At 41.7% G+C, this 23,258-nt stretch overlaps 1 protein-coding gene across 1 annotated transcript in view; it reads right to left on the bottom strand.

Moving 5' to 3' along the window:
* scfd2 (sec1 family domain containing 2) overlaps positions 1–23,258 on the bottom strand; it is a 149,103-nt gene that overhangs the window by 100,829 nt on the left and 25,016 nt on the right. The window contains exon 4 of the mRNA XM_053614690.1: positions 16,690–16,865. Coding sequence (XP_053470665.1) covers positions 16,690–16,865 — 176 coding nt within the window. The remainder of the gene's footprint in view (positions 1–16,689; positions 16,866–23,258) is intronic.

Genomic DNA, 23,258 nt, shown 5'->3' with positions numbered 1-23,258 from the left:
AGTCGTGCTCTTTTGTACTTGGGACATAACCGCTAAATCGGACCTATATGACTAAATATTTAGCAACTACAATAGCAAGGCCTTCGACTAGAGATTGTAACTCATAATTCCCAACCTGTGACTAGGAAAAACTAAAGAAATCACCGCCCCCCACAAAAAAAACAACAAAAACCCCTGAATTAGGGATGGGTGAGATCTTCTCGTTTGCGATATACCAGTAGAAATTCTCCCCACAATAATAATGAGTCTTCCCGCGATAATAACCATAAAGCCTAGTTGATGACGTGTTTCTGTGCGATGGCATGCGACCGGTTCGCAGCTCACGTGCAGAGTGAAAACGAGTACGGAGGAAGGCGGACGTGAAGCCGAGGAGGAGTTTATCGCTAAACGAGGAGCTACCTCTGCAATCTGGAACTGGTTCGGTTACAGAAAATCACTTTTACTTTTAGATCAATGTTTATATTTCTGAGACTCTCAAGATCACAGCTATCACTTGTAGCTAAAAACAGTAGGACATGGTATTATTTAATATCGTCACTGATATCGTTATCGCAATAAATACCAGAAACTTATATCGTGATATAGATTTAAGTCCATATCGCCCATCCCTACTCGGAATTCCTACTTGGTAACACTGTATCCTAGGAATGACGAGTGATGTCAATCGAAGATGGCTGCTCAGTGAAGTAGAAGAAGTGAAGTTGTCTTTAAACGAATTCTACTGTATATACAAAGTTTTTGCTTTGGATCACTTAACAGACAGACATTTTCGCTTGTTTAATCTAGAACACTGACTAAACTGTTTCTTGTTTCGAGGAGGTAAAAATACATCACTCAGCACAGTGAGCTAACAGTTAACCAACACTGGAGGCGTCAGTGTTTTTTTTCCCAGACTGCACGGAGGTTGAAAATTCAGAGCTCTGACTTCCCATTTCTGAGGCAAGTCGAACGCAGCAATATTATCTACAATACATACTAACGCAACATTATAACTGGTCCGATAAGACTGGCTGGTGTTTGATGGGATGGAGTAATATAAAAAGGAAAATAGAGTACTATAGTATCTGACGACAGGACAGAGAGAGAGAGAGAGAGAAAGAGAGAGAGAGAGAGAAAGAGAGAGAGAGAGAAGAGGCACAGACACCAGAATTAAGGAAAAGCTAAACAAGTTCCAGACTCTAGTAGAAATCCTGAAGTCTCCCCACCTCATCTGTATCAGTCAATGTGTCTAATGCGTGTGTGTGTGAGAGAGTGAGAGAGCGTTTGACGTGGGGGCGTCTCCCCCTTCCCAAAGCCCCTAGCACAGACGAACTCAATTTCCTTTCTGCTAAACAAGTAGGCTCTAAACAAAAGCTCAAGCGAAAGCGCCGTGACATGAAAGTAGGGCGAATTTTTCAGCTCTCGCATTTCACCGCAAACACAGAACCACAGTGCAGAGCTCGAAAGCAGACACGATGACAATGTTAATCACAACTTGGAGACAAACATAACTGGTACTACCGCTCGGGATTGGGGGACACATCAGAGCGTGCATAAACACACACATACACACACACACACACACACACAGACAGACAGAGACAGAGAGAGACATACACATACAGAGATAGAGGGAGAGACACACACACACACAGATAGAGAGAGAGACACACACACACAGAGATAGAGAGAGAGAGAGAGAGACACACAGATAGAGAGAGAGAGAGAGACACACACACACACACACACACACACACACATGGATAGAGAGAGAGCGAGAGAGAGACATCTAAAAGGAGGTTGGGAAGGGGTGCAAAAAGGGAAAGTAGAAGTCAGTGTGTCAAGATCTGGAACAAGTTAGTGTATGAATGTGTGTGTGCATGCACACATATCTGTATGGACGACACTTTTTTTGTTTTTTGTGATACATCCCTGATGCAAACAGTCTACTCTTCTGGAGTGTGCTAGACATGGCGTGTGACAGGAGTGTAAATGCGGCTCTGTGCTAACTTCACGTCCAGCTCCCTTTACCAAGGTCTTGAGGTGAAAGCGCTGCATTGTGGGGAATTTCCCAGAGTCGGTGGCGTCTGCCCGAAGAACGCTCATTAAAGCCTGACGCCAAAAAGAGCCACAAACACGTACGTGGGGCCAAACACACACACACACACACACACACACACACACACACACACACACACACACACACCCTGAGTCTGGATGCCAGAGGCACACACATCGCCTTGACATGTGACCCCTAGGCAAGCTGGAGCTAGAGACTTACACTGAACACACTGCTGCACTATGTGGGTGTGTGTGCGCACAGAGACACACACACACACACACACGATGCAGTATACATCTTGAATGCACACTGATTCAATTCAATGACCAACATTAACCTCAGCAAACCCTTATTCTCTTTTATGTATCTGAAAACTAGTGAAAGTGATGTGCAAGAAAAGAGAGATCTAGGATATGAGAGAGAGAGAGAGTGAGAGTGTGTGAGAGAAAGAGAGAGAGTGTGAGAGAGAGAGAGAGAGAGTGAGAGAGAGAGTGAGAGTGTGAGAGAGAGAGAGTGAGAGAGAGAGAGAGTGTGAGAGAGAGAGTGTGAGAGAGAGAGAGAGAGAGTGTGAGAGAGAGAGAGAGAGAGTGAGAGAGAGAGTGAGAGAGAGAGAGAGAGAGAGAGTGGTGGGCAAACATTTTGGCCCGAAGGCCACAGTGATTACAGTAAAGTTAGCCAGGAGCCACACATGCTCATATTAAATATGACAATGACTTTGTATTGAATTACGCACGCTAGATACACTATAGACCTAAAAGTATGTGGACACCCGACCATCACACCTATATGAGCTTGCTGGAAATCCAAAATGAATATGGAGTCGGCCTTTCCGCTGTTCATGCGAAAGCTTTTTACCAGATTTTGGAGTGTGCCTATGGGAGTTTTGCCCATTCAATCAAAAGAGCATTAGTGAGGTCAGACACTGATGTTGGACGAGGACGCTGGTTCGCAATCGATGTTCCAAATCATCCCAAAGGTGCTCAGTGTGCTTGAAGACAGGGCTCTGTGCAGGACACCTGAAGTTCTTCCACACCAAACTGGCCAAAAAAAGTCCAAAAAAAAACACAAAAAAACCCCCATGCCTTCATGGACCTTGTGTGTGCAAAGGGTCACTGTCATTCAGGAACAGGAAGGGGCCTTCTGCAAACCGTAGCCGCAAAGCATACAATTGTCTAAAATGACTTTGTATGCAGTAGCATTAATATTACCCATTCACTGGAACTAAGGTGTCAAGCCCAAACTCTGAAAAACAGCTCTAGACGGTTAGCCCACCTCCACCAAACTGTTGGCACTATGCATTCCAGTAGGTAAGATTCTCCTGGCATCCAACAACATAGATTCATCCGTCAGACTGCCACGCAGTTCATCACTCCAGAGAACATCTTTCCACTGCTTCAGAGTTTAATGGCAACGTTCTTTACACCACTCCAGCCAATGCTTGGTACTGTACGTAGCGATCTTAGGCTTGGGTGCAGCTGCTCAGCCGTGGAAACCCATCTCATGAAGCTCTCAGACGTAGTTTGGAACGCCGCTCTGTCAGTTTGCACGGTCTACTGCTTCGTGGCTGAGCTGCTGTTGCTCCTCGATGCTTCCATTCCACAACAATAGCACATCCAGTTCAGCGTGGCAGAAATTTCACAAACTGACTTGTGGGAAAAGTGGCATCCGATGACAGTGCCACGTTTAAAAGTCACCGCGCTCTTTAATACGACCCATTCTCCTGCCAGTCGTTTTAGGGAAATTGCATGGCTTGTGGTCGAAATAGGAGTCATCAACTTGAAACGTGGAGCCAGAGCAGTCGCAGTATATACGGCTGATCGGACGGTGGCTCCGCCTCTCACCTCGCCCATATTGCTGACGGACGCTGCAGTCGTTCATGCTTGGAACGCGAACCCGGTATGGTGCATCAGCTAAATGAAAGCGGTCGGTACGGCTCTATTAATTAATATCTCAATTGTAAATTGTTGCCATGCCACTTTTGCGATCATGTTGCTTTTATTGCTGTCAGGAAAAGATTTCAGAGCTTTGAGCTATGACCGATTAAGCTACCATTTGCTAGACGTTATCCATCCTTTTAATCAAAGTTATGTACGTATAAGTAAGCTCTACATATAAATCAAACATCAGAACAACACGTCTATGGGATTTACATAGAACGGTGCGAAACATAAAAGCGGTCCGATGAGTGGCAGTTCTGCGGGAAATGAACTCTCGACTTGTTGAGGTGAGAGTTCAAGCTGACAGGAAGGCTTCAGTAACTCAAATCAACTCTTTACAACCATGGTGAGCAGAAAAGCATCTCAAAACACATACCACGTCATGTTCCTTTCCTGTCGGCCAAGTACACAAACTTCCCTAATATATAAGCACCATTACTTCACTCTACAGGTTGTAGACCAATCTGTATATCATCCTCCACACACACACACACACACACAATCCACATAGTTACTACTTCAAACAGAGATTTAGCTTTACTAAACACAGCTGTTTCAATATCTAGTTCCAGCAAAACTCTGTGTGTGTGTGTGTGTGTGTGTGCTCTGTCTAGTAGTTTGTATACTCATACATTGTAAGTACGTATGTGTAACTTATGAGTGTGTGTTTGTGTGTATTGTTTCTGGGAGTAATCCACTGGGCCTAAACATCGTAAATAAGTCATGTTTGCCTTATGTGCAGACTAGATTTAGCCTAAGAGCAGAACAAATATTTGACTCTTTTAATCAGATTCTGTCTCATCAACTCACTAAGACACCAAGAACGGAATAGAAGAAAACAGCAGAGGATGGTACAGACAATATAAAGGTGTATGCATATTTTAGACACATTTTTTTCTTCAAAGAAAGTGTCCAGAATGATTTCGGCTACCAAAAACATTTACAATTCGCCAAACACTAAAGAACTATTCGGGCGGGATAATATTTCTGGACATACTCTATGTCTGTAAAGTAAAGTTGCCAGAGGTAGGCTGTAGTAATTATAATTGATTCGCATAGGATAAGGAAAGAGACATGTACACCTCGAATCATTAATACTAAGAGCTGTTTATACTTCACATTTAGTTTCATTTAGTTTCCAAGTCGAATCATGTGCGATGTATGAAAAAAATTGATGTTAACGTAACTCAATTCTATCGTGTGGAAGCAATGTACGAATTTGAATTAAGTAAATTCACTGGGACTTCTGTGTTCACTTTAAACCGTTTTTTTTAGATAGTAAAACTTTAAGTCTAAGAAAAGAACAACAGTTTCCATTGGCAAGAAAGGAGAAGCTGGAATTCATTCAACATTAATTTGAGGAACTTTCTACCGTGGAAAAAAAAAGTACTCATTTGAAGAACACTCAACTGAGCTGAGGCTTAAACCCCGGTCGCTGGCGTACTACACCCTGAATGTTACCACTGCTATATTCTAGTACACATACTGGAGGCACGTTAATTTAAATACTATAGTTATTACACCTGTACTACGTGACTCGATCACACTCACTCTTGTAATTGGAAACTTGTTTAAATTAGGTTTATCATACATTTTGATGAGAAACGTAATATTTTTATGCAAACCATACATAATATTTTTTTCTTAAATTTAACCAACCACAGATTCCATTTTTTTCAGAATCGACAACGTTTAGGGTGCTCTGCTGCTTGTTGCAAAACGGTTCTGAGAGAGGTTCACAGATCCGTGGGCTAAGAAAGCAGTGTTTATGCAAATGAAACATGACTGCCCCCTACTGGTCTTGTATTTCCGGGTCCTGCAGCATGTTTGGCCTCAGTAAGAGCAGACATGATTGGCGCAGACCAAAGAGCTTTTCCAGGAGAAGCACCTCATACCAACTGTGAAGCACGGTGGTGGAAATGTTATGGTTTGGGGTTGCTTCGCTGCCTCAGGGACTGGACAGCTTGTATTCATTGATTCAACTATGAATTCTGAATCATATAAAAGAGTGCTTGAAGATAATGCGAGGCCATCTGTCCAAAAGTTGAAGTTGAACCGAAAGACCTTTCAACAGGATAATGATCCTAAGCACACTAGCAAATCCACCAAGGAAAGGCTCAAAAAGAAGAAATGGAGGGTTATGGAATGGCCTTGTCAAAGCCCAGATCTGAATCCCATTGAAATTTCGTGGGGGGATTTGAAACGGGCAGGACATGCAAGAAAACCCTCAAACATCTTGCAACTGAAAGAATACTGCATGGCAGAGTGGTCAAAAATTACAGTAAAACGTCTACAAAGAAGTTATTTCTGAGGCCAGGGGTGTACTTACTTTTTCCACCGAAGAACATCACATCTGTTGATATTTCTGTTGAATAAATAATTGAAAAAGCTAATTTTCCTTGTGGTTTTGTTCTAGTATATCAACTTTATCAATAAGCACTGTTTCAAAGATGATCAAATGTTTACTTGTCCAAATATGTAAAATAAAGCCAACAATTTCAATGGGGTGTACTTATTTTTTCACATGGCTGTATGTTTTGGATTACTGTCCTGCTGGAAGATCCAACCACAACCTAATTGTAGCTTCTTGGAAGCGGCAGACAGATTTTCATTCACAATCTCCTCATATTTCATGCAATCCAGGATGCCATATATCCTAACAAGGTTCCCAAGGCTTCTGGACAGAAACCAGCCCTACAGCACCAATAATCCTCCACCAAACTTAACAGAAGGAATTAGTTTCTTTTCTGTATAACCATCCCTCTTTTCACTCCAACACCCCAACCCTTGAGAGGTTTGTTGCCAAAAAGGTCTGTTTTCATTTCCTATCTGACCTTCTAGTCAGACCTTCCAATTTTGTGGTTAGATTTAAGGTGGGGGGGGGGGGGGGGGGTTAATTCTTTGCCATTATTGCCCTAATAAAGTATGACAAAGACAATCCGATTCTGACTGGAACACACCAAATAGGAAAATATGAATAACTGGTAACTTTTCAATGTCTATAAATATTTGGTCAGAATTTCAGAAAAAGTGGGCAGGCCTAATCTTACATAAATCTTACCTAAATGTTTACAATCACCAATCACAAGGCTAATACTGCTTGTCCAACCGTCCTTTCAGCCAAGTCACCTCTAAGGTTTATTAATTAATTGAATGTTTTTTTGCCTGCCAATGGTTCTGCCTGCCCTCTTCAACTGTCATGAAGAGGGGGCTGATCATGCAGATTGATGTAAAGCACCCAAAAACCAAAAGAAACATAGCTTGCAAAGCCAAGTCTGGTTTGCTTTGGAGCCATCTTCATTATTAAGCCTACAGTATTTCGTCCATAGAGCGATCTGCCAGCTGAAACCGTGGATCAGCGAATAACCAGTGTGCATTTGTGTCTATTGTGTCTCCTCAGGTTGGTTTAAAAGGAGAGTCATACCACACAAACACTAACCTAAAGGTTACACAATCAGGACCTCTTTGTAGATTATGTTTATAAATAAAGTGCACAGCGTATAGAAAGTGTGCCTTTGCGATTTCAGTGGGTTTCTATGGGAGTTTATGATCCAGTCACTCACACAGCATAAAACAAGTCAGGGCTTAGGCTGGTGTGGACTGAAATGCTTTTGAAAATGGATCTGAATGAGCTGGACGTGAATTAGCTTTTAGTGCTAACCAATCAGCGATGTCACAGAGCGTGTTGTTTAGCTCGGTTTACATTTCACTGGTTGAAACAGTGCCAATAAACCGCACACTTGTGTTCTAGCTGCATTCATTGGATACTCTGGATAGATCAAGGTTGCAGCAGATAAGATCGGGGTTTGTTTCACTTAAAAAAAAAATCACAGCTGTAAATAAATTACATCTTTGCTTTCAGTGCGTCAGAACCCTTCGTTGTCGATGAGTGATAGTGGTTGCTCAGCAAAAACATCATACTGGGTACAAGCTGTTATTTTCACTCACTTACCTCACTCACCTAGAGATGCACCAACTGTGTAATAACAAACATTTAATCAATTAGTGCAAACCTCTAGAAGTTAGAATTTAGCTCCAACCATCTTGCCCTTAACCCTGACTAGTTTCAAAGTCCCTGCTGATGAAAAGCATTGCCACGACATGACGCTACCACCACCATGCTTCACTGTGGCCTTTGGTCTGGAGACCGGCACTGACTAACGTACTGACTGACGTACCTGTTATGAAGGTTACACATATAGCATGCGTTTCTTACTACTTATACGCTCTCTTGATACATTTTTTACTTGTATTAATAAAAACTGATTCTTTGAAAAATGATTAGTTGTTTTTTTTTTTTAATGCAAACCACAGAGGTTAATACTATATGGAGAAATTACACTGTGTTTGGATAAAAAGACAAACAGGACAAAAAAAAAGGAAAAAAAAAAAAAGAGAGAGCTGGCCAGTCAGAGCATGACATATGTGGGAAAGACACTGCCTGTACCTCTTGTAGCTAGAAGGGAGGAAGGGAGAGATTTAAGGGTGCAGTCTGTAAGGAAGACAGAGGATGTTTAGACACAAGGTCAACACTGGACACTCACTCAAAATGAACTCCTCATTAGTATAATAGGATGTGTAAAAAAAAATAAAAAATCTGAATGCATATCGAGTAGATAGTGTCCTGTGTGTGTGTGTGTGTGTGTGTGTGTGTGTGTATAAAAGAGTGTGAGTATTTCCAGGCAGATATTGTCCAGGCAGCAGGAGATACTACAGGCATGCAGGGGAAAAGGGGGAGACTGACCCTAGGGTGGGTTAAAGGTTCAGAAGTCAAAGGTGATCTGCTAGAACAGTGTCTATGTGTGTAAATGACAGCATGGAGCCAGTAAAGTCGTGCTCCTCTGCATGCGTCTGTCTTTAAATATACAAAAGAACGGCAATGCTTTCCATTATTGATAAAGCAGACAAGCATCCAGACAGAGAGTGGAGTAGCTTAGAGCAGTGTTTCTCAACCTGGGGGAGAGATCGGAAAGGGGGTGCAAATTGTTTTCAAGAAAATAAACACAGACAGGGCATTATTTGTGTACTCCGTGTATTTTATTGCTTTTCCAATAGAATGTGCACAAATGAAAAACCCCACGTTCCCTCTCTCTCTGTATTTTCTTTTTGCTGGGAGAGGCGGAGCTTAGCTGCCTTTTATCTAGCTGTCAGTGCAGACCAGTGTTCCCAACTTAGAGACTTTTCAGACCCCTTTAGTGACTAGCGACAAATCTAGTGACTTTTTGGACAAACCTTAGCGACTTTCCAAACGTCACCAGTACTGTCCTGCAAGCGCGAGGTCTTTCTTTCCCGCTGCACTCTCACCTCTCTCTGCGTCTGCTCTGCTCAGTGAGGGGCTGAGAGCCAGAGATTTAACAATGTCATGGATAACAAGACGCGCCCTTCCTCCCAATTTACATCATTCTTATGCGAATGCTTTTAGAACACAAGACGAATGTAATGCAACATGTAAAATAGTCCATGTTATTACAGCCTAGTTCTCTTCTTCTAAGTAGTTATAGTGTTCAGAAACATTTTTCATCATTCATGTTCCATACATGTCCATTATATAGTTTTCTAAAAGTTATTTTTTAAAAATCACAAATGTTATGAAAAGTACTTTAAAAAATATATTTTTAAAATCTATCTGTCTATCTAAAACAGATTATAGATTAGATTATATATAGATAGATAGAGGTGATATACAATAGATAGATATTATGTCTGGTCTCCTCCAATATTGGGGTGGGGGGGGGGGTGTCACATGATAGGGAGGCTTGAGGGGGGCTTTAGTTACAAAAGGTTGAGAAGCTCTGTCTTATGGCATTCATCTGAATCTGGCATGTTTGTAAAGTAAAGCAGACTCAATTCTAGAGAGTTCAGTAGAACCCAGAGATTAAAAGATACATGAAGCATTTGCCACTGTATCAGATTCTCACAAATACCTCAGTGTCTCAGTGTACTGCAATTGAGTTCATGCTGTAGTGAAAACAACAGCTGGAACTGCTTTTATTTTCTCTAGACTAGGCCTGTGCGCCAAATCTAGAATACAAGCAAACTTAAGAAAATTACCCATAATGCACTGTGAGCATATGCCAGTTTTCAAATGATTTCGTGACGAAACGAAGCGTAACGTTAGCTACGTCGTAAAGCTAGGGGTCATGTTTGTGTAACGTCCCTGGTGCTCTCGATTAATCCTGACTATGGCTGTGTAAGGGTATTTCAAATAACTGCTTAACTGCTTGAGGTTCCACATGAAATTAGCGGGGGGAAAAAATGTGAAAAAGAGAAGACACATCCGGCAGCATTCTGATGCTGAGAGCAGCACTGCTCTTGTGGTGCGAAGGTTTGTGTGAGAAAAGAGAGACAATACATTTCTGATGATATTTAGTACAATATTATAAACGTCTTCAACATCAGTGGACCTCAGGTTTGCTCGAACCACAAGTGACACGACATGTAGGCAAAAGATTTTTCAATCTCATTTTTGCACCCCCTTTATGATCTCTCCTGGTTGAGAACCACTGCTTGAACTGACTTAACACAGGAAACGTTCGGTAACATCGATCCGGTATATGGATTTAATGGATCGAAATATGCTACATGAATTTGATCGCATAACATCTGAGATTAGCGCTAGAACCCGTCCGACTAGCTGGCTTGCCAATGTTATTGTTAGTGTTGAGCAAAATGATTTTGTTGGAATGTGGAAAAGATGTTGTTGTTTTGTCTAACTATGCTCATGATTCTACAGTGTCTAGTAAACAACTCAGATGGGTGTTTTGGCTGCCTGTTAGCACTAGTGTAAGTACACACACGGTTATAAGTACATACTTTCTGAAGAGGTCAGTCAGTTCTGGCCAGCAAGGTTACAGGAAAATGTGAAAGAGAGTATTTGTTGGCAACCTTGTGTGAACGCCCATCCACAAACACACACACACACACACACACACACACACACACACACACATACATACATACACAGCATACCTGCTCAGTTGGCCCTTCACCAAGCAAGTGAAGGTCCACACCTGTGGTCTGTCTGTATGACCATCTCTCCCACACACACACACAGTATAGTGGTGCCAGGCTAAGTGGGCATCATGCCGACTCATCAGAGGAGAGCACATAACACACTGGCTCCTTATACCAACCACAGCAACCCCTCTCACTTGGTAATGCCCAAACGTGTAACAATTCAGAGCTAGGACAGAGATATTACAGCATTAGTGTCAGCACCTGAACTCACAGAAGGGCTACTGTGGTACAAATCACAACGTTTGTTTAAATGATGTTTAGGGGAGGAACATGTCGCAACTCAGACGGGCCAGAGTGCTCTTGCTAAGCTCTGTCCACTGTTGAAAGCACCTACAATGGACACGTGAGCATCAGAAACGGATCTTGGAGAACCGTAAGAAAGTGGCCTGGTCCAAGTTTTCCTGTTTTCTTTTCCATCACGTGGACGGGCAGAGACGTGTGCACCACTTACCCGGGGAAGAGATGGCACCAGGATGCACGGTGGGAAGAAGGCAAGCCGGCGGAGGAAGAGTGATGCTCTGGGTAATGTTCTTGGGTCCAGACATTCACGTGGATGTTACTTTGACACGTAACACTGACGTAAATGTCGTTACGGACCAAGTACAACCCGTCACGGCAGCGTGAAAACGCACCCTGCCACACATTGTTCGGGAACGGTTCGAGCAGCATGACGAGGAGTCCAAGGAGGTGCCCAGGCCTCCGACGACAATCATTATGTATAAGCGCGAGCACGAGCATTAGTGTCAAAGCTACACAGAGTTTTTGTTGATGAAACAGAGTTTCATATTACAGCCAGTGTTTAGACTGTAAGCAACAGTATGCAAAACAGTATTTTCAGCACGTCATTACATGATTACAGGATAACTACTGCACACACTGACAAGGATGTGAAAAGTATGCTTGAAAACAAGAAAAGAAAAAAAAAAAGAAGGGAAAATTCCCACATCGGACAGATCTCGTAACAATAACAATCACATGCATTTTCAACAGCACTTACAGGAGCTTCTCTGTCAGCTTTCATGCTACTGATGCAAGAACAGATTCGTTATTCTCCAGTTTACATTCCGTACTGATACTATTGCTCGTTTACTGCACGGTTCTTTGCCCTGTAAAAACGCTGAGTGCTTCGCAGTTCAGCTAGCTCAGCAAATCATACAAGGAGGCACTGCAGATTTCTACGCATTATTAACAGAAACAAAAATAATTCCAGCAGTGCTGCATTGCTTTTTGGGTTGCTACAAAAAATAATAAATAAAATAAAAAAATGCACGATTTGCTATTTGCTATATGAGCAGCTGAGTACAATAGCTAAGAGATGGTCACACATTGAGGTATATATATATATATATATACACACACATATACATACATATATATATATATATATATATATATATATATATATATATATATATATATATATATATATGTGTGTGTGTGTGTGTGTGTGTGTGTGTGTGTATATATATATATATATATATATATATATATATATATATATATATATATATATATAAATACATACATACATACACACACACACACACACCACACACACACAGTTTATTATAATATACAAATGAGAAGAAGGCTAAGATTCAGACACACATGAAATACTCGTCTAATATCGCTCACAACAGGATTTTTTCGATCGCAGAAATGAAGGCAAAAATTGAGCTGACTCGGCGATATTCGGAGGAGCTCGCGATTTTTCAAAAACGACCGCAGATTTGGGTCAAGCAGCGTCATTTGACGTCACCATTCGGCCTAAGCCCTCGTCGAACACGAGTACAGCTAAAAGGTCGCACTGACCAACAAAATCACTGAGAAAGAGCACGAAAGTATTTAGTGTGATCGCGATTTCGCTGATTCGAGTAGTTTTCCGCCCGCAAAAAAAAAGAAAGCATAAAAAGCATAGAAAGCTCCGCGAGCCGCATCACGAAGTTCGGAAAAGAAAGGCGCAGCAAAATCGAGCATTTTTGCCTGCAACAATCGCACAAAAAATTATTTAAAAAAATTCCACGAAATCCTGTACAGGCTGACATATGGTTAGGAATATGTTATAGCTGATCGTCACGAACGGATCCTAGTCGTGATTAAAACATTCATTACGGGCAGTTGCAGTCGGTCCTGTCAAATTATGTTTATTTTAACAGAGATTACGTGTTGATGATAAAGATTCAAACGCAGTGGTAAAGACGCTGGTCTTCTGATCGGAAGGTCATGAGTTCAAACCCCAGCACCTCCAGGCTGGAACTGCTGGGCCCTTGAGCAAGGCCCTTAACCCTCAACTGCTCAAATGTATAAAGGAGATTAACGTAAGACACTCTGGATAAGGGCGTCTGTCAAACGCCATACATGTAAGTGTTTGCTGCTCAGCCACTCTCTCCTCAAGCAGGAGTCCCGATTTCTCCCAGAGGCCCGTCTCTATAGCCAGGCTGTGTTTACCGAGTCTGTACTTTGTCGACGTTGGTTGGTTCTGTCTTTCCTGTCACTCCGTCAGTAAAACGTAATGTAGTTCTAAAAAAAATGCATGACCAATAAAAAAAGGAAGATATAAAGGATGATAAATCAAATAAATAGAGTGCGACGATTTAATTAAGACTTAATTAGTGAAAACATGTGCATTGACTAGATATCACTAAAAACAGCCATGTTTTAGGTCAAAATGACAAAAATGACAACGCTTTCTGTAGTGGAAATGGTTGCTCAGTGGTTGAGACGTTGGACTTCTAACTGAAAGGACGTGAGTTCAAATTCCAGCACTGCCAAGCTGCCACTGCTGGGCCCTTGAGCAAGGCCCTTAACCCTCAACTGCTCAGTTATATAAATAAGATAGATGTAAGATAAGGAAGCCTGCCAAATGCCGTGAATGTAAAATGTGGGCGTGCGTGTGTTCTCAGCTTTGCCTAGTGGTTTTGGCTACTGACTGTCTGGTTTGAACTCGCTACATATTTTCGCTGATTGACTTTAATAAGTTCTTACAGTGATGTCCTGCTGATAGTTTAACAACACTGGAAACTCCAACTCCATCAAACACACTCTGTAAACTAATGAGCGAGAAAGGGGCAAGGCATTGTGTGTGTGTGTGTGTGTGTGTGTGTGTGTGTGTGTGTGTGTGTGTTTGTATGCGTTACTCTGATCATTTCCCAGAAAATTTCTTCTTCTTCTATCTCTCCAGGAAATCTTTCTCTCTTCATCACTTCAGTTCTACATTTCCATTTTAGGTCCTTATACTCCGGTCTCTTTTATCCATCTCTCCGTCGTGCCTCGTTCCCTCTTTCCTTTAATAGGATGCATATTTGACCTCTGACCCACTCCCGGTCTCACACACATGTACTCGCGTGTCTATCTGCCTCGTGAGGGTCTCGGTCAAGGATTCTGCACAACACTAAACACACTCCTACGCACTTGTAAAAGAAGTCTCTGCAGTGCTGTAAACACGCGGCAGGGGAGTGTGTGTGTCTGTGCGTGTGCCTGTGCGTGCGTCTTTGTCCAGACGTTTACACAATCTCGCCATGTTGTGCTCTGATTTTGTTTACTTGCGGTCGGAGCAGTGGTGCTGTCTCTGACTGTGTTTACAGCTGGATCCTGTTCTCTCTTCGCACCTGCACATACTGCTCTGCAATGAACGGGGCTATACTACAAAGACTCGGCAGTAATGAACAATTAGCCGTGGACTGGAGTCGTTTAAACGCACTTAAGACCACAAACCCAAAGTTCCCAAAAGACCTGACAGCCAACATTAACACTGTGGGTCGGGGATGTTATGATGTTTGGGAACGAGGGAATAATTATATAAAGGAAATCTGAAATCATACTACAATACTAGGGATAAGGACATCAACCCTACCATACCTTCAAAACAAGGCAAAACTGTATTTCTACATGACTTTTGGGAAACTACTGAAATCTAACTATTCCTAATTTCCTAGTTCCTATCCTCAAACTGGATTTCTACATTAGTTTGGGAAACTACTTATCTATTCCCAATTTACCAATCTTATTCCTAAATTTGAATTTTCACATGACTTTTGGGAAACTACTGAAATCTAACTATTCATAATTCCCTAATTCCTATTCTAAATCTGTCTTTCTACCTAATTTTGGTAAACTACTGACATCTAACGATTTCTAATATCCTATTTCCTATACCTGTATTTCTACCTAATTTTGGTAAACTACTGAAATCTAACTGTTCCTGATTTTTCAATTCCCATCCTAAACTTGTATGTCAATATAAGTTTGATAAACTACTGAAATCTAACTATTCCTAATTTCCCAATTCTTATTACTAAAGCTGTATTTCTACATTATTTCGGGAAACTACAGAAATGTAACTATTCATAACACTAACATTGTCACATTGTCATTCATCATTAAATATCATGTTTTGACATGACGTGTGTAAAAAAAACAATGCTGTGTTGCCCCAGGAACGCTTCATAGCAACGGTGTACACTTTCTAATGCTTTCTAAACTGCATACATCCAGCTGAACATACATAACATACATGCAGCTAAACTCTGCATCCTTCATGGGTTCTGGGTTAGAATAGGAAAAAGTACCTTTATTTTCCAGTGTATCTACAAAAAAGCTGCTAACACTGAAAGATGAGTGCGTCCCACGACTCGTATATTAAAAATAAACGTTGCCTTGGGCCTTTTGGACCTGACTTTAATAAGGACGGGGTATCTGGGCAATCCTTGAAGCCAAATACACCTGAATTCTGTGAACTAAGATGAATCTGTTGTGAGGGTAGAGTGTTGTGCGCATGTTTTGTTTGTTTTTTTTTGCCTCACAGTTTGCATGAGACGAGACGACCTTGAGCGACTGTCAGCCTTGACCTGCCAGAGAATTCAGATCGCTTAACTGTACCAGAACTTTACCAGACTTTGAACAGCACAAGCTAGCTTGATAGCTAAGAACAGCCACTAGATTGGCAGCAATTTTAGAAAATAATGCTGATAACTGACGGTTTTTATTTAATACCTGATATAATTTAGGTAGTAATTAGATCAGCCGGCTAATTCTTATTTTTTCAGCCAAAGTGTAACCTAGACTATTTAAAAACAGCCAGATACTAGCAAACTAATTTAGCCAGTTAACTACTATTCATGCTTGAGAAAAAATTCTCATATGGAATTAATTATTTTTTATTTATGTATTATTATTATTATTATTAATTTTTGTTTTATTTTGTTTTGTTTTTTTTACAAGTACCTAGCATATTCGACTGCTTTACTTTTAAGTTCATTGTTTTAAATGGTAATGTTCTGTTATTTGCGTCGTCCATTTTAGGATCTTTGTGGGTTTATTACATCATGCAGTACTGCATTCACACATTCACATTTGTATGAACTTTTAAAGACAAATTAAATAAAAGCTTTCGTTATTATCTTTTTAACAACTTACCGTTGACAAAAATATTGCATGAACTGTTTAAGAATAACAGCCATTTTTTAAAATTATTATATATTTATTTTTGGCAGAGTTCCTCTAATTTCACAGGCTCAAAAGTAATTGGACAATTGACAGGCAAAATGACAAAAATTGTGCCACTGTCCAAATAATTATGGACCTGACGGTGTATGCGGTTGTAGATGTAGATGGAGAAACAGTTAAAAAACGTGTAACAGATGGATGAAGCACCACTTAGAGCTAGTAATGAAGCAGCGTGATTGGCTGACTGACCTGAAGGAGGAGTCTCTCAAAGGCAAGGCAGGCGTCCCACTGGGTGAGGGCGGGGTGGCGCAGTGTCTGAGCGGTGCCTAGTGCCAGCTGCAACAAACCACAGTGATTCTCTAACGCCGGCCAACTGTCCCGAAACAACTGCGCATACGTGGAGAGCTGCTCACCTGTCACACGCCCTGAAGGAGAGAGAGAGAGCGTGAGCGCGAGTGAGAGAATCTTTCCAGCTTTCCTTATTTTAAAGAGAAGAACAGTCTTGGAAGCTTTCGAACGCTCATACTAGGAACAAATCTTTTTATCTTGTTTTACTGCATATTATTTTCATTAATACTCCATCTTTATTCCCCCACTTCAGTGTTAAAACTTTCCCCCAAATATCTCGTGTCAAATTTTTCACTTAAAAAAAAAACAGAAAGGAAAAAGATAGGTGGAAACATTCGAGAGACCAAGACTCCATCCCTACCCCATCAAAGCAGCATGGAAGCATTAAATCTTCTGTCTAGAAATGAAAACTATACATATGAAGGAACTGGCAAAGCTCCCAGCACAGAGATGTATGTATAAGTATATATATATATACACACTTTGAGTAGCGCTCGAGTCCATAGGTATATCTGAACACCGCTGCAATTTCGCCTTTAACTCCTCACTACCAGCGCGTACCTGAAACTCAGAAATACAGCCCTGGATCTGTATTATTAACTTGCATGGCAAACGTGACCGCAGAAATGTCGGTTTCTGTCTGGTGGCATCAATAAACTTCAGGGTGAGTAACCAGACTTGCTTTTCCCTGCAATCTTTTAATGATTTTTCTGTTCGAACAATTTACAGTAAAGTATTTTACACGTCTGTCCTATCAGAAGAGCTTTACTGTTCGATTGTAATGAACGTAGTTACGAATTTTGCATATTTCAGATGTTTAAAAAAACAAAAACAAAATTATTATTCCTTTATACTACGGGTTTTCTGATCTGTACTTTCCCCGTTACAGGCGATGGGGTCAAAACAAAGCTTAGTAAAGGACTAACACACGAGGAGAGTCGAGATGCTGTGTCAAAACCTAATGACCCTGCGATTAGAATCCATGGTTTAGAGTTTGTGCGGTTAATGGAGGTTACCCGTCGAAAACTCCTTTCGTCTGACACTTAATTTGTGTTGAGCAGCACCCTAGACTTATCACCGGACTGATATGAAAAGAGCGGTCCTTCTGTGCTAATAAGCAGATGGACTGCAGGACAAGACCGAGACGGAGTGTGTGTGGTGATTAATATCCACAGTCACCGTGTGAAAGACTGCTGCAGAAATAGTAGGGTTTCTGCATGCATGTTTTTTCTAGAGATAAAAAAAGACAGTGTGTGTGTGTATGTGTGTGTGTGTGTGAGAGAGAGAGAGAAGATAGAAAGCAAATGTATTTGTCGGAAAACACCAGCACTTATTTGCGCGAGTTTAAGCCAACATTTCTATTAATCTCCGTGTGTGTGTGTGTGTGTGTGTGTGGGGCTCTTATCCCAAGCTTATTTACTGAAGTAGTACACGTAAGCCAAGTGCACAAACCGAAGCCAAAGCTCTCACAGGGAGTCTTAAGGGACACAGGAAGAAGAGTGGAGGAAGAGAACGAGAGTGAGTGCGAGGTTATGTTGACCTGGTGCAGTCTGAGAACGAGGGGCTTGCAATAAAAGCCCATAAACTGCTGTGCAAAGCTGATGCTCTCAACCACCAGCAGATACGGGGAGGATTTCCTGTGGGCTGCCGTGGCCAGTGTTCGCTTTAGATCATGGCGAGTGAGAGAAAGAGTGCGTGGTGCGCAGTGTGTGGAAAAATGGGGCGAAACCTATTTGGAGATGCTAGGACTTGCATAGATTAGTCAACGAATATGTTCACTAGTTCATGCTGTGGGGACGTTAACTAGTCGTGACGGGTAAGGAGATGAAGGCAGGAGGTAAAGAAAGAAAACTAAATGTACTTCTGTGAAGATGGAGCCAATTCTACATACTACTAATAAAATCCTTTGCTTTAATGGACCAGAAGTACTTTGAGTTCATTTGGAGAGGTGAATGCAATGCCACTCAGCTAGTTTATACATGGTTTAGATCACTGGATTTGACACAATCCAGACTTGTTTTCGGTTTTGCTACAGAGACCGGAGATGAACATCAGTCCGTACAGGATTTCGCAGAGTTTTTTTGTGTGTGATTGTTGCAGCCAAAAATGCTTGATTTTGCTGGGTTTTTTTCCCCACAGTGATGTTTGTTGGTAAATGAGACCTTTTAGCTGTACTCGTGTTCAACGCACGTGAATCGAAGAGGACTTTGGCTGAATGCGCGTGGTGATGACGTACGAATACGCTGCTGTTTCCTTGATTTTGCGTTAATGTCTGCGATCGCAAAAATGGCGGGATCCTGGAAGGACTGCAACATGATGGAAAAACGTCCTAGACACTGCTCTAGATGTTGTAGATGAGCTGCTCTGGTGTGCTGTGCACTCGCACTTTCAGAATCACTTCAGCTGAGCCAGCAGGAGAGCATTTTAAGAACTGGTACATACATAAATAGTGTAAGTGCCATAAGGGCAAAAAACATCACCAAAACCAAAAACATGACGGCAAATAAATAAACAAAAGAGCAAATCAGAAATCACATTCGTGTTGCTGACTGGACATGGCCTGTGATCATCACAAAGAAACTGCTGTTCTGGAAATTGCTGAATTGCTGCTCCGTTTCCGGATTCACTGCCCCATTTCCGGATTCGCTGTCACGTTTTCGAATTCGCTGCACCGTTTCTGGATTTGCTGTCGGGTTTCCAGATTCGCTGCCCCGTTTCCGGATTCGCTGTCGGGTTTCCAGATTCGCTGCCCCGTTTCCGGATTCGCTGACAGGTTTCCAGATTTGCTGCTCTGTTTCCGGATTCGCTGCACCGTTTCCAGATTCGCAGTTGGGTTTCCAGATTTGATGCGCCGTTTCTGGATTCGCTGCACTGTTTCTGGATTCACTGCTCCGATTGAAGATTCAATGTCAGGTTTCCGGATATGCAGCCTTGTTTCCAGATTCGCCGTCACATTTCCGGATTTGCTGCACCGATTCCGGATTTGCTGCTCCGATTGAAGATTCGCTGTCAGATTTCCAGATTCGCTGCACTGTTTCCGGATTCGCTGTTGGGTTTCCAGATTTGCTGTCCCGTTTCCGGATTCGCTGCTTCGATTGCAAATCCGCTGTCGGGTTTCCGGATTCGCCGCCCCCTTTCCGGATTTGCTGCTCAGTTTCCAGATTCGCCGATCCGTTTCCGGATTCACTGCTCAGGTCCCAGATTCGTCGATCCGTTCCCGGATTTGCTGCTCTGTTCTCTGTTTTTCCAGTTGTGTTTCTGATTTGTCGTCATGTTTCTGATTTTGTTAATGTGTCGCATTCACGGCCACTATAGTAATCTGAAGCGCAGATTTATTAATCTGCACATTTATTGCACCGATTTGTTTATGTTTATTGTTAACGGTGTAAACTATAAAGCACCAAAGCTGGAAATGTAACTGTTTGTAGTTTTTAATTGAAGTGCAATTCGACGTGTTCTTCGCTGCACAAATAAAAGAGCCAAAAAACACTGCTGAAACCAGTTTTTAATATTATTGGCTGAGGAATTAGAATTAGTAATCCTCCATGTTCCTGAGTTTCTGAGGTGCCTACAAAGTACACATTCGTGATAATAATAAAAAAAAAGAATTAGGGAGCACTAAAAGCTGAATCATTTTGAAAGTCCAAGTAAATGTCAAAGCTGTCAATATTGCTGAGATAATATCATTGCAGGCATTAGAGAAAAAGAGGCCAAGTACAACTAGCCTCAGCCGCCATATGTGTGTCCTTCATTGCACTATGCAGTCAATCCTCAATGTCAACACATTTTAAAATCCTGCAAAGGGAAAAGACTGCCTACAGTACTGTGGGTTATACGCTGAGAAATTAATACCAAGCGTTAGGATCAATCTGAAATGTTCCAACTATAATAGTGTCATTATGGGCAGTTAATCCCAAATGATCCATATCATGAACCCAAAAGCACTACAGCGCATAACTGACTCTCAATGACTACATTAAGAGTCAATGAAACATGGACTATGCAGTCCACTGTGCAAGTCGTGTCAGCTAGCGGGCAGCAGGGGTGAAACAAAATGGTGGCACTGTGTATAAAAAGGCCATGTCGGCTTTCGGCATGATGGGAAAATATCATCGAATAAAATGGTCCAGGCGCAGAAAAGAGCCATTGTAGAGTGAGTCAGCTTTTAAGCGCTCTGGCAAAACACCCAGGAATCACTTCGCTTAATTTGCCAAGCATAACTCAAACGAGAGGGAGCTGGAGAGAGCCGGACAGAGACGGAGATTAAGATAAGTGTGAACAGACAGTAGAATCGTCCTCGAGCGAAGGCCTGAAATGCGCTGGCCAATTACAGCAGATGCTTAGAACGGATTAGAACGACAGAAGATGGAGAAAATAAGCAAAACATAGTTTGTGGTGAAGAAGTGAGGCACAAAATGATGGGTCAAAAAGACCCTTGTGGATTTCTCGCCCTCTTTTTATTTTTTATATACGCACAGGTATGGTGGTATGTTTGTAATATCAAAGAGCCTGCAAAATAACATATTTCATAAATAAAGCCATGAAAGAAACAGTCTACTCTGTAAGGACGGGGGTCAGCGAGTGTTCTAGGAAACACACCAATAAAACAAAAAGTATGAAATAAATTTACATATATAAATAAATATGAACAGCTTCAGGACCAATTCTAGTTCCAAGAGCACATAGCAAAGGAAAAATATTAACTGACCATATGTGTGCGTGTGTGTGTGTGTGTGTGTGTGTGCGCGTGTGTGTGTCTTGTTTAATATGTAATATGATTTCTCTGGCACGGCTGTGTTTCTCTTGGCTTGGAGATCAGGAAATAGTTGTTATTCAGTGCACAAAGCTGGCTGAGCTTTCTATACGCTCTGTATGTATGTATGTATGTGTGTGTATGTGTGTGTGTGTGTGTGTGTGTGTGTGTGTGTGTGTGTGTTCCAGAATTGTGCTCCATACACAATGAAGTGAATTTAGAGTGATGGTGGAAAGCAGACCCATATGTTGAAAGAGCAGTCCCTATCAACGCGAGATGTGACAGACACACACACACACACACACACACGTTCCACACATCATGGCATTGTCTACAAACATCTGTAAGATGACTAATCCACACAGATGAATGTAAATGAAGGACCAGATGACTTATGTTACGTAAATGCAGGAAGACGGCAGTGTACAGCTCACACCACAGTGTGACAGTGCGACTCGAGAGTGATGAGTGGAAGGACTCTGGCCTGTTGCATACTGTAAATGTCATGCTGGAGTCTAATGAACTTCACTCTAGACAGTTAGACTACGGGGAACACGTGGGGTTGTGCGTTCTAACTTTTAAGGAGTCGGATTCGACTCGAAAGCCGACATTCGGACATGAAAAGTGGCGGAAAATGTAACGCTGCCCACACGTGCACTTCTGTTCACTCGGAAATAAATGTCCCAGCCATTAAAAAAAACAACAAAAAAACGAAACAGAACAAAACAAAAAAGCCTAATTGCTATCCACAGCATCTGTAACGTACCACATGATCATTTGATCATTCTGCCAACCCCTCCCCTCGTACTTAGTGAGGAACAGAAAAACCCGATATCTCACACCACAACTTATATTGGAAGCCTGAGGGCAGTTGCTGAAATAGGTCAAAACGTGATTAAAATATGCGAATACACAAGTCAAATAGAAAACAAGCACTCCACTCAAGCAATCGCCAGTGACACGGATTCAAGATGAAGTTATAAATCCATTTGAATTGCGGGGGGGGGGGGGGGGGGGGGGGGGGGGTAAATAAATAAATAAATAAATAAATAATCACTTTCACACTGAGTAGAGGTTCCTCCATAGAGGCAGGTTAATCATCCTAAACTCCTCATTTACAACCCCACGACTCCTAATGCCCTCTTTCTATTGATTAATCTAGTAAATTCTTTTTTATATTTGATTATTATTTTTTTTTATATACAACTGATATTTATATTTTCAGTTGAATTTGGGGAGACCACTTGAAGCATTCGTCGTGAACTTATTGCTTTGGTTTGATTTGTTCACTGCAAACAGCTGAAAGTCTGTAAATGTCGACAATAAACCTGATTTGCGGGTGGTGGTGGGGGGGGGCATTTTGATTGCTACTCTAAGTGTGTTTTGAGTAAACGGGCTTTCCTTTCTCAGTACAGGACACTACAGATCCAGCTAGAGATTAGTCTGCTTCCATTAGAGTCTCGGTGAAAAAAGGAGGTCTTATCTGTGAGTAAGTCTACAAGTTCCTGGTGAGAAGATGTGCGTGTGTGCGTGCGTGCGTGTGTGCGCTCGCGAGGGACTGAAAGACAGTGGAGGAAAATTGCTTCTCTAGCTCTTCTCTTTACAAAGAAAAATTATTTTTCAAGCTCCATTTTTGCCCTCGCAGCTTAACTTACAAACAATAGGACACGTTTAAGAGTGTGTGTGAGTGTGTGTGTGTGTGTGTGTGTGTGTGTGT

This window comes from Ictalurus furcatus, chromosome 25 (assembly GCF_023375685.1).
Source record: "Ictalurus furcatus strain D&B chromosome 25, Billie_1.0, whole genome shotgun sequence".
Taxonomy (NCBI): domain Eukaryota; kingdom Metazoa; phylum Chordata; class Actinopteri; order Siluriformes; family Ictaluridae; genus Ictalurus; species Ictalurus furcatus.
This window is presented reverse-complemented; position numbering and strand designations above follow the sequence as displayed.